General features: G+C 41.2%; 1 protein-coding gene across 5 annotated transcripts in view; it reads right to left on the bottom strand.

Annotated features, from left to right (window-relative positions):
• iqsec1b (IQ motif and Sec7 domain ArfGEF 1b) overlaps positions 1–15,647 on the bottom strand; it is a 205,019-nt gene that overhangs the window by 53,138 nt on the left and 136,234 nt on the right. Inside the window, exon 1 of one of the 5 annotated variants that reach the window (XM_056392090.1) lies at positions 13,872–14,191. The exons of 3 other annotated variants lie outside the window; for them this stretch is intronic. In XM_056392090.1, coding sequence (XP_056248065.1) covers positions 13,872–13,918 — 47 coding nt within the window. In that variant the 5' untranslated portion in view covers positions 13,919–14,191. Of the gene's footprint in view, positions 1–11,196; positions 11,282–13,871; positions 14,192–15,647 lie in introns of those variants that run through there. One more of the 5 variants, XM_056392117.1, reaches the window with a different exon arrangement.

The following is a 15,647-nucleotide window of genomic DNA, read 5'->3' as shown; positions in this document are numbered from 1 at the left end:
CCGTACAGATGGACACAAACAAAGCCTGACCTGAGTGCCAGAGGAAAGTTATGTGGATCTATATGCCCTTTACATCTAACTCCTTTGGTTACATGAACATTTTAAAGGCCGGGTAAGAACAAAAGCTTTTAATCTCCGGTCTGTTTTTGAGGTGCTGGTTATCACTTTTCACCAGAAAGGCAGTTCCAACATGTTTGCAATTTCTCCTTTTTATTGAAGGGAAAAACCGATTAGCAGCCCTCATTATGCAATATGTCTCTGTTCTTAACACTTTCTGAAGTCCTCACTTTTTTTGGTTTGCGAAACCATTACAGCTGAAAATTCCTCCCCAGGGTCAATTCATGTCAGCCTTAGCTACACCACGCACTCACACGACACCTCACAACATCTAATCAATACATTACACTGTGGTTAATAAGTCACTGTGTAAAACAGCAGCTTGTCTGTGTTGTAAAAGTTGTAAAGCAACTTTGATTTTAGATGGAAAGAGATTAGAGGCAGAACAGTTATCGTTCGACTCCCTCTAAACAGTCTCATCTTACTGTAGAGTTTCCATACTCCAGATGTGAAAAAGTATAAAAATGTTTCAGCAGTATTAAGTGTCAGGTGGACCTATTTTTCTACTCACCTGGAAGGTACGTACAGGATGACCTAACCATGTGGCCGGTGGAAGCTGTCGGGGCCTGAGGCAGCCTGAGAGGAACATCTGCCAGCAGACACTACTCAGGGCTGAAAGGTTTCATTTGAATCATTTTTAGATTCTATGCATTTAATCTAAGTCAGTAAAAGAAATACAAATATATTTCAGTTTGCTTTGTGTAAATGTAAATGCAGCAATCTTTCTCAATAGAAAACAATTTACAGTTTAGGTCAGAGATTTTATTTTGGTCTCTCTTCCCTTCTTGCAGCCTCACGGTTGTATGGTCAGGCTGCAGTTTACATCCATGTGAGTCCAGACTCATGTAATATATGTAGTAAAAACTACATATATGCAAAATGCATTAAGTGTATTTGCAGAATATTAGGACGTCACAGTTAAGTTGACCTTTGACCTTCTGGATATAAAATGACTTCATATAAATTCTTGTGTTATGATGCAATACTTATTTTGTAAGGTCATAGTGACTTTGAACTCTGACCTTTGAACACCAAATTCTAGTCAGTTCATCCTTGAGTCCAAGTGAACGTTTCTGCCAAATTTGGAGAAGTTACATCGGAGTGTTTCTGAGATATCACGCGAAAGGGACAGACAGATGTTCACGGCTGTCACCAGCATTAAAGGCATGAAAAGCATTTCCGCAGATTAATGATTATTTTTCTTGTCGTTGAACGTCGAGCCTCATTGTGTTAAACCAAACCCACGCTCATGACTGACATGTGATAAACACAGCGAGGAACCACACTGATCCTATTAATGAAAAAATAATGAATTTCGGAAATGGAGAGAATAATTAACAGAACTGAAAATCAGAAAATCAGAAAATGTAAGATGTTGGAGTAATTGCTTTGGATATGAGGCCCTTAATTAAACAGCTCAGAGGGGGGTTGTAATTAAACTCGGACAGATGTAGAAATTACATAATAGAGGTACAACCTTGAGAAATGGTCAATGTGTTTCAGACTGGATGGCTAGCCAGGCAAAGTGCGCAACTGCCTCGGTACCAGGTTCACAGTTTGTCAACTGTTTGTTTGTGCTCATCTGGTTCATTTTAATTTTGTGTGGGAATACTTTAATATGCACAACATCTACCGACATGACCAGGACCTTAAGGTGGGTCCTGCTTCACCATCTGAATGAAAAGTGGGTCCCTCTGTCACAATCTAGTTTTAAGAGCTTCATTATTTTAGAGTGAATTTTCCTGAATTAATTTGTGTTAAATAACATGACCACACACCCAGTGTTGTAATAATTCAGCGTCGTTAGTAAGTTAGTGTGATTACCATGGCACGGCAGTTTGGCACATTCCACAAAGGATTCAAAGACACTGTTGGTTCAAAGTAATACATATTCCAGTAATACGTGCACAGACCCACAAGGAAACCAGCAACTATAATAATATACTGCACATACTATATTTATAGAAACAGAAAGAGAAGACATGCTACAAGCCTAAACTTCCTACTGATGAAGGACCAGTGCCTCTTCAGCTTTCAGGTTTGGTGGTTGTGTTGAGCAGTGACCAGCAGAGGGTGTCATTATTCCAGTTTTCAGGCCCTTTAAAGCTCAAGAACATGAACGGCACTTTGATATTCAAAGCCAACAAGACAATCAGAATTAGGTGAAAACCCAGCAGATATTTGGCACATGTGACTCTTACATCATCCAAAAAGAACACCTGATACCTCTCACTTCACACCTGTCCTTCTCTTTATGCTTTAAGACATATTGACTGATGTAATCCTCTGGTCTGCACCAGAAATTATAATTGGGGTGAAGGGGCTTGCATTCTGATGAGGCGGAAGTAGATTTTTTTTTTTTTTCTGTCCTCTGACCAAAGTATTGTCTCCTATAATTTTGAAGCATCCCTTTCTTCCCCCACCAATTAGAGCCAAGCATGCTGAGTGAGGGGGAGGAGAGAGGATGGACCATCTCCATCAGCCTGCTAACCACTCAGGGGAGCTCATTAGAGTGGCCTGCAGCCCAGAGGCTTGGTGTTGTGCTGGCACTACTTCTGACACCACGTCAATACCATCGGCTTCAACGCCACTGAGAAAAAGAGCTGGAATGAGACAGCGAGAGGAGCTTTCAACTGCATCTCCTGACAGCCTGTCACAACACTAAGGTGTCCAGATGTGAAGTGTGACTACGCTCCTCAACAGCGCTGATGACTCATGAAACAACTTCCTTTAAGCGGCCTCCTGGATCCGCTAATTGAATCAAGGGTTTTGGTACAAAGAATAAAGCAATTTATGAGGATGATAGCTGCACAAATCTCTGAAGACAGTTCACACACACCAGGTTGCTGTAATCACTCCGGCACTGATAGAAATAAAACAGCGCTTGCTCAGAAGAACACCTCTGTATGCCCCGTACAGAGTCAGGCAGCGGCTCTACAGCAGCGAGAATCGGAGGCGATGAAATCCTCCGCCTGTGATGTCGCGCCGGAAATCCTCCGCAGGGAGAAGACGAGAGCCCTGCTTCTGCTACGAGAGGGCTTTTGTCAAAACATTTAACAATATGCTCTGTCGTAGGTGTGCTAACAGCAGGCTCTGTGATGGATCCACCAGCTCAGCCCCTATCACATGGCAGCCCTCCTTCACTCCAGAAAGAGGTGTGTACTCGTTTTGGTTCCGGACGGACCGTGGTTGGCTGGCATAGCGAGGCGTGAAGCATGGTGTACAAAGACCTGGCATGCCATGGTGCCTGCTTTGAGAGATGACTACAGTAGGTGCTGGATAAGGTCCACTGACTCACCATGACAACAAACGGCAGATGTTTGTGTGTGCAGGCAGAGCTAGAATTAATGAGTGTTTACCGTCCTGTGCAGAGAGATGTTGGCCACATCCTGCTGTCAGGCTGCTGAGTGCCACCTCACCAACCAGGCATGATACATCAGTTGAAGGACAGATCTGGTTTATTACAGCTTGGGTCCTATTTTCATAGTTTTGACTAACAGTCTTGTCAGGAACAAGAACACTGCAGTCACCAAGTTCAATGCTGAGATCATAGCAACACTATTAAACCGCCATATTTTCCTCTTCTTCTGTGTTTTATTTGAAGTGTTCATCCATAAGTAGATTTTATTTGTGGTTTTAAGAACCAAAACCTGTCTCAATGTAGTTTTACATCTCCTCCCTCAGGCTTCTCTCTGGAGCTGGTCAGCGAGCCAATCAAAAGAGAGGAGGCTCTGAGCCTCTCTTCTGACTGTTTTCTGAGTGATTGAATAAAAATGTAGCAGCTTTCAGGTAAACACTTAGAAAAACCAAGTCCTGCAAGGTTGGATGGTGGGTCCAGGTTGGAGGGGCTTGGGGCGTGGCTGAGAGCAGTGACTGCTGTGTTGTGACGTCACAAAGTTACAGAAGTCTCATTTTAAGGCTCAGTTTCTGAATACAGGCTGTGTGCATTTCTCTGTGGACTGAGCGCTTTGATGCTTTCACAGTATTAATATAGAACTTACAATCAAACAACACATGGATATGTGCCTCTATACTATATCAGAAGTTTTAAATAAAATTTCAATGGGGCGAGAAAATCAAGCAGTTACACAAAAACAGTTAACCAAAGAGAAAACAAAAGCAAACGGTTAAAATTATTTTATTTAAATATATTTATTTTGCAAAATGTCTGTAGTAAATGTCTGACTCAACTTTGTCCTGCTGTATTTGCCATAGCTGTACAGGTTTCCTGTGTTTCTGTTTCACATCCAAATAGAAATGTTTAAATAACGACGGCTACATTACTGGTTTGTTGAGAAACTGATAACCTGACTGACCTGTTGTTGTTTTTGCCAAAACATTCATTATTTACTCAATTAGTCAGTCAACAGCAAAGATTTTCTTTGTCTTATGTAATGAATTGAACAATTGGGTTATGGACTACTTATCAGACAGAACTTATTTTAGCATCTTATTTTGGGCTTTGTTTTATCTCTTTGTTTATTTACATATCAACACTATGTTCACTATCAACACATTTGTGACTTGCCAAATGTGTGAATTAACAACATTTCTCCATTTCCATTTTCCTTTTTTTCTTTTTAACAGAGAAAATGATTTGCATTTTGAAGAAAATTTTATTTTCTTGCTCTTGCAAATGAGTTGTATAGGAACGTAATGTCTAGGAGACATTGATGGAAAAAACAGAAGCTAAGCTCTGTGACTTGAATGTAATGATAATACATGGGCCAAACCTGAGGCTACTGTGCTCCCACATTTAGTTTAGAGAGTACAGTGTTATCGTAATGATCTGAAGGAGGGCCAAAACAATAAAATAAGACCCTAGTTGTAATAAAGGAAAATGTCCTTTAAGCTTTAGCACGAACCTGCCACTCTCAGTTTATTTACAACACATTTTACAGTGCACATGTCACAGTTCTGTACAGACAAAGTTGAGCATTACTGAACAGAATATTCAACATCCGTTCCTTTGACTAAATGCTGAGTTTGTACAGGCAAATATTAGACAATTTCATGGCATGCCCTGTCACACAGAACACAATACAAGCCCGCTTTTGATCACTTTATGAACTGTCTTACTTCGAGACTGTCAAGATATTAGTCACTGCAAAACATCTGTCAAATGTGTTGTCTCTCGTGAAGTACAATGCAAGTCTCCCTGAGGTTTGTGATAACTTTCTTGTCAAACAGTGAAAAACTGACAAACTGCAAAGCCAAGAAATTACTGAAAACAAGTCAAAGAATTGTTTTGATGGAGAAAGTTCTTTTTTGTTTTATGGAGATAGGGAACATACTGTTACAGTATGAAAGCTCATTTCTACAGAGCAACTCTCCTCCCTGTGCTTCCCTGCAGACACACAGCTTGTCACCAATGTTGTTAGATGCTGACATTTGGTTGAATGTAAGATGTAAAGTCAGGTGACCAAAGCTCAATGCCAGGAAAACATCCAATGACAATATCAATTTGACCTCATGAAAGTTGACGTTGCATCGTTAAATAACCAAAATCCAGTGTCTTTCAAACGTCTCATGACGCCATCTTGACAAAAAATAGCAACATTCTAGTCATGAGCAAAACCCAAGTCTGCTCAAGTCACAATGTCAGTTAGCCAATGTTAGGTTTTGACATCAACACGATTTTCATTTCCAACCAATATTCAAGTGTTAGAGTCGTTAGAGTCCAACGTCTTTATGACGTTACATTGACATGGCTGGGTTGATGGAGGACATCAGATTAAAGCTGAATTAAGTATAAACTGAATAATGTGATCGTTAGCAGCTTTTTGAGAAACTGTTGTTTTCAAGCCAGAAAATGAGAATGAGGGTAAAGTCAAAATAAAGCAAAGGGTAAAATGTCAACGACACTCATTATGTTCCTGATGCCCATTATGGTTTCAGTTGTGTGGATAATCTGCTATGAATTTCTAATGAGCTTTGTCTTTCCTGTGTCATCAAATAGTTTATCTGCACAATCCATCAACCAAACATCTCAGAAAAGGAGGCAAGAAAGAAATGCATTCACAAAGTGGTTCATATAAACACGCAAACACACACTTATGAAACCATTATAGACCTCCAGCGCAATTATCAACACCTGGATCACACAGCTCTTCAATCAGATACTAATATCTGCATACTGCATTCCCAGTCTCTCATATCCAAACCACACCCACGGCCACAGAGTGGCATTAAAAGCTAATCAGATGTTAAAAGGCTTTTCATTAGGGTCAGAAGAAGACAGATTGGTGTGTGGGGACCACTGACTGTGCAGCAGTGCTGCCCAGTAATTACTAGTGGTCCACCACCTGCCCCCCAGTTACACTGCCATCTCATCCTACTGCTCATAAAACACGCTTCCACACAGCTGTGTACTACTCACATAATAGCTCAATTCACTGTCGTGAAACTTTCTCTCTCATCTATACTGGCTTTATCTTAATCTACTCGCTTTGTGTGGGGCAATCAGAGGTTAACCCCTGTTTTACAAAGGTGGCGGATGCTGCTTTTGTGTTTACACAAAGGTGGGATATGTAACAGAAGTGGGCTATAGGCACATACTCTAGCAGCCATATTGAAGGTTGGCTAGGAAAGCTAACTGTCTTTTTTAAACTCACAACTTTAGCTGTGCCAATACAGAAGACACATTTATCCTTCATGACAAATATGATCAACTTAGTGTCAGTAGTTAATAAAGCCAGCTTGTTAGCTAGCAGAGCAGTGTCATGCTAAGTTATTGTTAGCAGTAGATAGTTACATGTTAAATAAGCTGCACTCACAAAAAGCTAAAAAGTCTATAACCATGCTAGCCAGCTCTGTGTTGCTGTACTACATGGTGCTTTGAGCTAAATGTCAGCAAGCTAACAAGAATGACAATGCTATCATGCTAATGATTGTGAGGTAATATTTATGCTAACCTTCTTAGTTTGGTGTGTATTAGCACTTTAGCACAGAACAGCTGATATGAGGGATTGTGGATGCTCCATGTGTTTTAACATACGTAGAATACAAAGAAACAATCATTTAGTATACCCAGGCCTTCAGCAGCCATACTGAAGTCTCCCAGCCGAGTACATTGGATGGAATAGCTAACTGCCTTTTTTAATCTTTGGATTTGTCTGTCAGCAAAAAGGGGGTTTACTCTTCAATAGCTACACATGGAATGACTAAGGCTGAAACTGTAGTGACACTGTTCTTTTACGTTTTTAAAATATATTTATTTATGCACAAAAATGTATCTACTAGACACAGTGACTGCCAAAAGCCCCTGTGACCCGTTTCAGGTTTATTCCTTCACTGCTGAGACTAATACATACTAATGCAAGCATAACCCACGAAACATATGATCGGTGATGTTGTGTGTACTGTACTGGATGACTGCTGTCTGGATGAGCAGCAGGCAATAAGGCAGGGAGCAAATAGATGATAACTAACACACACACACACACACACACACACACACACTAACACACACACACACACACACACACACACACACACACACACACACACACACACACACACACACACACACACACACACACAGACTCTGCTGCCAGCTCCATCCTCCCTCTTCTGAGGCCTCTCTCTTCTCCCACCCGTCCTCTCAATCTCCTCCGCATTAATTATGACATTGGTAATAAAGGAAACTGTTTAACGGGGAGGAATTGCAAATGAGCAGGAATTGATTGGGCCTTCTCTCATACTAATTGATTGCAGACTTCAGCCGCAAATAATAAAAGAGAAGGAGGAGGAGGAGGATGTGAAAGAGAAAGAGAAAGAGAATTAAAAGTTGAGGAGAGGGGAGGGGAGGTCAAAGGCTGGTGGCTGGTCCACCACTGGGAGGTGTGGCAGTGGGAGGAGAACAGGCAAACAAGTATTCACAGTGGGTAATAATTTGTTGGCATTTCTGGTCGATAAATAAAGAACATTAATCACAGCACTGATACTTCATTAACGTCAGTTTTTCTCAGTCCTGCACGTATAATAATTAGCATTAAGTGGCCTGATGCAAGACACATGCAATGAGAGTATGATATACAAACACATATAATTCAACATTTAGTTGAATGTCTTGAAATCCAACATGACTTTCCTCCAGCTGTAATAACAGTAATGTTCATCTACTGTTTATACCACTGCTCCTGGCTGATACAATTTAAGAGTGAAAACAAACCCCAGAGTAAACACTGCCAATGATGGATATTTTCCCAGAATGCAAGGCCAAAGGGTGTGGGCAAGTAGCAGGAGGTGTTCCAGGAACCATTAGCCCCCCATTGATTAGCTTCGGGTCTGCACATTATAAACAACGTTGCTGTGACTTGAGGTGACAAACAAACCTTCAATATGTTAGTCATTCTAAGTTTTCTCAGTAATGGGAAACAATATTTACTACAAGTGGGTTTTTTCTTGGTAAACTTTATGTTTCTTTGGATCAGATTGCCAAAAGCTACCGAAAGCAGTAAAGCAGTTTGTACAACCATCCTATTGTAGGGAATTGATGTTAAAAGGGGTTTTGATTTTAAAATCAAAGACAGAACCTTTGTGAATGATCTTAAATTAGAAAAATACCAACTTGTGTTTCCTTCCCCAACCACTCCACTTGACTTGCCTGTGGTTTGGGGCAATGATTTGAGTCAAACAGTGTTTTAAGGAATTACATAATATATGACCAGCCAGTGGGCGGTGGCACATGTTCTGTTCTGTGCTGAGATAATGTGAAACCCTCATTCATTCTGCACTTCAGTGGAAATCCACACGTTGTGTTTTGGGTTAGTTATGCATACACACAGTCACAATCTGGCGAGTGCTCGCTCCAGCTGTTAGGTGGAACTTAGCAATCCTTTCTGAATTTACAGGGATGGAGGCGGAACTGTTCCTGAGGAGAAAATAATGGACTTTCTGATGCCATACTGGGAAAAGCACTTTGGAAGCGAAAGGTCATGGTGAATATGGCCAATAGCTTAGATTTTAAGTGGTTGCAGGATCCTGTGAGAACGCTGCTGTGTCTCTAATCCGTCAGAGTGCCATTAGCAGGTGACACATTGCTGTTATCAGAGTCAGGATGAAGTCAGGCTTCGCAGGGCAGCCGGGGCCTGACCGAAGGTACCCCCCTGGACCATTGACAGCCCAGGTTGGAGCCTAGCTGGCCAAGACAGAGTGATCTGCGCTCAGGGCCACTGTGGCCATTAATGTTAGATGAGCCCAGCTCCATTGAAATGCATAAAAGATGGACGAAGACCCCAGGTGGCGGCTGCGTCCCTGACTGCCCCTGCTACTGTCCGGCCATTATTGACCGAGCCACGGGTCACCAGTGATGCTAGGACTGGGCCAATTACGGAACTTGACAGTGATTAAGAAGGACTCTGAGTGCAGCAGTTGCCTGAGCTACAATGACATCTAAGTTATTACGGTGACATTTATTCATTGTTATAGCCATTTAAATCCATTACAGTTCCATCCAAGCATATGTGGAGAGCAATAAACGGAGATGATATTTCTGTCTAATCGAAACATTATGGCTTAATATCCTGATACTGCTGGCATAAATGTAGACTCCAAATTCAGTGGTAGAAAGTAACTTAGTTCATTTCAAGTACTGTACTTAAGACTTTGAAGTACTTGTACTGTATTTGAGTATTTCCATCTCATGTAACTTTATTCTCTACTGCATTTAAGAAGGAAATATTGTGCTTCTTACTCTAATACATTTATGTGAAAAGTGTTATTAGTTTTCAGACTAAGATTTTACATAAAATGCATTTGATAATCTTATAAAATACAATATGGTCCTGTCAAGTTTAAGATGTCAATTTTTTGTTAGATATATCCCAGAGGTCCCATATAGTATAAAGATAGATGTCCATGTCTTTTTTGATTATAAAGCAGGTCTAGGTTCTATATTAATACTGTTAAATCATCAAAGCGCTCAGTCCACAGAGAAATGAACACTCAGAGAAACCAAATCCTTCTAGGTTGGATGGTGGGTCCAGGTGGGCAGGGCTTGGGAGTGCAGTGACTGCTTTGTTGTGACATCACAAAGTTACAGAAGTCCTGATGGCTCCTTTTAAGGCTCAGTTTCTGAATACAGGCTGTGTGCATTTCTCTGTGGACTGAGAGCTTAGAGACTTTCACAGTATTAATATAGAACCTAGACCTGCTTTATAATCAAACAACACATGGACATCTACCTTTATACTATATGGGACCTTTAAAGCCAAAAACATATATCCTTATGAATATCAAAACTTCAAATAAAACACAGGAGAAGTGTAAAATATGGGACCTTTAAAGAACTGTTTGAGGCCAAAAGACGTAAAAGGACAATGACAGCGTCCAGATTACATATTAGTGTTGACTGCTGCATAAATGTATGCATAAAGATACAGGAAAGTGTGATTGACCAAGATTCAAATCTACAAAACTGCACACAAACAAAAACTTTCCAAGCCTACTGTGAGTTTGGGACAGAGAACTTGAATCAGATTACAGGTGGAAATAAGACACTGCATCTCTGAAATATTTATAACAGCTCATTACAATACTGGCGTTCAGTCAAACAACAAGCAAGATTATTAAAACACTCCCTTCTGCAGAGTTTACAGTATCCTCCTGGTGTTCACATTCTTCAAAAGTGAGAGAAATTCATGGAAAGGTAGACAAAGCAAAAACAAAAAGAGACATTGGGAGCAGACAGAACTTTTTCTGCAATCTCCAATCGTCTGCTGTGTCTGTCACTGAGAGACACAGTCAAGTTAAATTAGCTTTTTACATGACAAGACCGACTCTGACACGCCAAATCAGGATGAAAAGAATTCCTTGCACACTAAAGATGCAAAGTGCGAAATTGCTGAGGAATGGCAGCTGGAATAAAGTGACCTTGAAGCAACTGAACACAGATGGCAGCTTCACTGACAGACATCACAGCGTAATGAATGACAGAAAACAACATGACGTTTCCTCTGAAAATATAAACAAATCATTCACATAATTTTAGAGCACAAGCCAGTAAAGTTCTAAAAATATCCGTCTTTCCTTGTACACCATATCCATCTGACCGAACGTGAATCAGACCACACTCACCATATGTCTTCAACTCTCCCGTTGCTGCTCTGTTTGTCTCCGTATAGTGTTAAAAATCCTCTCTGCCTCCTGCCTGTGTGCCTCAGGTGTGTTATGGCAGAGAGAGAAAAGCTTCCTGAGACACTGCTGCCGCTTTAACAGCTATGGTTCAGAGGGAGGTGCTGTCAGAGAGCGCCTGGCCAACAGCTGACTGACTGCTCAGTGCTGTTTACAGAAGGCCCTCTAATTCAACTTCCTGCCAGAGTGGGGAGCAGAAATGACTTTACCTTTTAAAGTGCAGCCTGTTGGAAGGCCGGGTCAGCTCTACTTCACGACATGGAAAGCATCACAGAGTAGATGACGCACCAGACATCTGCTCGTAGACAAACCGCTGGCTCTGATCTGCTGTGTTTGCTTGCTTGCCAGGAAGTTGTGTGGAGCTGTAATAGTCATCAAGATCTGTTGTGGAGTTGAGAAGAGGTATTGTACTTCCTCTCCTCAGGGAGGGTGGGAGCTAAGGATGCATACAAACAGACACGTACTGTAGGTCATCTCAAACTGGCAGCTCCAGCTCCAGTCTGAGTCCCTGACTTAAATAAATAATACCTGGCTCTCCTTTGGCTTGCAGTTGAAATGGCCAGATCAGGTTCCCTGGCATCTACTGTTTCACTGGCAAGCCTTTTTTTTAAAGCGCCTGCATGCACACAGCCTTTGAAAAAACACATTGAGCTAAGAGTTCAAACAGTCTGGGCCAACCTCTGCTGTAAAACCAGCCTCTTTAAAGAGAATTTATTACAAAACAGCTACAGCAAAGCAGGTTGAAAATTCCCTACAGATAGCAAATATTGTGGGAAAACCACTCACACAGACACAGATGGGGTTGGTATGTAGTCCGGCACTGACAGGGGGAGAAAAGACAGAGTAGCGGGGTCAGAGGAGAGTGAGACCTGCATGTGAGAAGAGGGGAGCTATTGAGGTATGACTCCTGTCTTCAGGAATGTACTGCAGGAAGATGACACTGTCGTCTTCTCTCGCTCCAGAGACGTGCTATCAAAGGCTCAATCTGTCGGTCCCAACAATAACACTGTGAAAGGTCTTATATGTGTAGGACAGACAGAAAACAGTAGCCATGCTTCCTGCAGCGGCTGGGAGCTCGTCTTAAAAGGGCCCGAACATGTATTATATCAATCAGCTTCTTACTAACTTTCAGGTTTAGGCAGTTTTTGTTGTTTCACAAACACTTGATGGTACAAAGAAATGTTTATGATTTGATACAAAGTTTTAAATGAAAGTTATACTTTAAAGCTGCACTAAAGTTACACTAAACTGCACGTATGGATAATGTAAGATAGCTATTTAAAAATACAACACATTTGACTTCAGCCTCCAGGTCCTGTGTACATGTGTGAGTGAGTGTGTGGTAATTCTAAGCAGAGCAGACAGAGGGGACTCCAAGCAGAGAGGAAAAACCATGTCACCGTGGCGTTCATGAGAAATCAGCAGAAACGGAAAATGTCTGATGGCCAAATTACACAAGACGGTGTGCGTGTACTGTACCAGACAGGATTCTTCTGAAATTCAATAAAACGACCGGACTCGCCGAGAGGGAGGAACAGTTCTGTATTAAAGCATGAACTCCAAGCTGTGGCTGGCCGATTCTCAGAGACTGGAATTACAGACCATAGGAGTTTATGAATGGTGATTGGCTACTGCTGACTCAGGCTGCTCTAGCCACAATGGCCACTAATTTTAGTCTTGCAGTGGTGAAATCACTGTGTGGAACCATTAATGCTTTAACCCGTCCCATACAGCCGCTCTCTCTCTCTCTCTCTCTCGTCCTGTTTCAACTTTCATACTCTCCTCAGAAACACTGACAGAACAGTTGTAAGAAGTATAGCGAGCAACAAGTTCAGTGAATCCTCCTCCTTTTCATCTAAACTAGTGCTGAAGCCATTAGTCCATTAACTGAACAGATGACTGGGAAAAAAATAATCAGAATATACAATAACATATAACAATTTTGGATAATTCATTAATAATTAATGTTAAGTTATTTAAGTTAATTAAATGAAGTGTATTTAGATATTTTTGATTTTCATCCTGTTGTGTATTTCTTGCAAATTACTGAACACTTTTACTTCTTTGGGGCGCTAAAATTTACAAGGAATTTAGTCTTTGATTGAACTGGTCACAAACTGTTAAACATGCAACTTAAAGGTCATAACCAAGAACGTTGGGAACCACTGGTCTGAGTTATTTATAAAGCAAAAACAGCTGTAAATTCATCTTTATTTCTGTTAGTTGGGCAAAACACGCAGTATAAAGACGTCAACTCAGGCTCTGAGAAGTTGCAGTTTGTATTTTATTGAATAAATGATTAATTGAAAAATAACTGACGGAAGTTGCAGCTGCAATCAGAACTCACTGAAACAACTTTTCGGGTTTGATCTTGACCCACAAGATGATCTGGATCACAGCTGTCAAACACTTGAGCGAAAACATTTCATAACTTCTAGTAAGTCAAAAAGTACTACAAAAAAAATGCTGTGTTCAAGCCCCGGATTAACTAAAAACATGTCAAAACATATTAAAAACAGAGTGAGCGTTAACCCAGCACATGATCCCCATTACCCTGACAGCGTCTCCACCAGTGTGCCACCATGCTTTGGAGCTTTGGAGTAAGAGGATTCCCCTACCTTATAGTCCGCACTGAAATGCAGTACTTCCACATTAGATTCCACATGTCCCTGACATCATCGGGACGGAAACTTGAGATTTGGATTTGTTAAGTTCTCTGATGAGAGGACAAGACCCAGATGTTTTCAGGCAACTAAAGGCTGAAAACCGTCTGCATGAGAGAGGAGCATGCAGGAGTACTCCTACCAGCATCCACTGAGGCCACTCCTTCACTCTCTCTTCACTTGACCACAAAACATGTAGTAGTCTTTTCTTGTTCCAGAGGAAAAATGACTAATTCTCTCTCCTGGAGGCTGGGTTACTTCAGTCACTGCTCATTCTCAGCTCCTCTTTTCCCTCTGTTCTTGTCTGAGGAGAGCAGAGCAGAGACGAGACTTATCCAGCATTACCAAGTAAGGCCAGCGACTAAGTGGTCCAGACAGGGAGTAAAATCCCTCCTTGCCTCAGTGTGTAATGCTAGTGCATGTTCGCATTCCACCAGCCGGCTGCAGCCCCCTTCCTTAGGAGTCTATCACTTACCGCTGCCACGTAATTCCCCCTAAATCATCTCCCTGGCGCTGCATGGGAGGTGGGAAGGTTCGGGCATTGTTTGTTGTCATTGTACTCCCCTCAAGTGTCGGATCTCACATTTTTTCACAAACTCTCAATAGATGGTATCTGACCTGAGGGGTGTGATAAAGACTGCTGCTGAGTGGGTGCAGTAGGTTTTGGACACGCCACACTGTTTGATGCATTACTTATCAACCATGTCCTAACAAGGTGGAGGGGAATAACATCTAGGGCACAGGATTAAAGTCATTTTGTTGAGTCAGCAAGAGTGGAATGTAGAATAAAAGTTCTGTTAACTTTGGAAATATGAGATGTGTGTGCAAAAGAAAAAAAAATATGCAGGCTAGTGGTAAATGTTAGATGTGAACAGCTGTGCAGCCTAAAGATCCTCTGCTACAACCTCAGTGAAAGGAGCGGAGGAGCTTGGTGGTGCGGACGGTCAGCGTGAGACTCTGCAGCTACGTTAGCTGTTACTTGTGTTATGACTCCAGGTCAGTAGCAGTAAACACAGATGTCTGTTTGAGTGTCTGTCACTGTTAACCATCACTGCACACACCACATCACCATGCACAAAATATGTATAAAATAATTCACGTATCAGTGCGGACCTACATGTATGCAGGGTAACTGAAATACACTGAAGTGACTACATGAGTCCAAAGAGTTGAAATACACTCACATATGCTGGTCTGTATTAAAGTGGGTCATGTTAACATGGAGACAAAATCTACACATCGTCTAAACTTGCTTTGTTCTTCTATAAAAACCCATTTGGTTAATTTCATATGCAGGGTAGTCAGGGTCATGTAGATCATACTGGCTCTTGTGGGTCAAACCTCTTCAGTTCTGTCTAATTATTGTTGTTACAAATATTCATAGTTTTGTTGCTGTTGTTGTTACAAGTAAAAGTCTGGCATTCAAATTTTTTCTTTTGTAAAAGTGCAGAAATATCACGAGCAAACGTTAATTAAAAATGATCAAATGAGTGATACTATGATTTTATTGCTGCAGCTTTTCAATGGGGGGCTAATTTGAACTACTTTGCATATAATATTAGGTAATTTAATTTTTATCATACTGTGCTTACATCAATCTGAATCTGCATTTTTAACAACTATAACTGCAGTGGAATAAAAGGTGTAATTTTAAATTAGTAGAATTTTAAAGTAGCTTAAAATGGAAATTCTTATTCTTATTCTGGAAAGTAAAGAGCACGTGTTCCAGGG

The sequence above is a fragment of the Seriola aureovittata genome, chromosome 2 (genome assembly GCF_021018895.1).
Source record: "Seriola aureovittata isolate HTS-2021-v1 ecotype China chromosome 2, ASM2101889v1, whole genome shotgun sequence".
NCBI classification, from domain to species: domain Eukaryota; kingdom Metazoa; phylum Chordata; class Actinopteri; order Carangiformes; family Carangidae; genus Seriola; species Seriola aureovittata.
The sequence above is the reverse complement of the archived record's forward strand: the minus strand, read 5'-3'. Positions and strand labels throughout refer to the sequence as shown.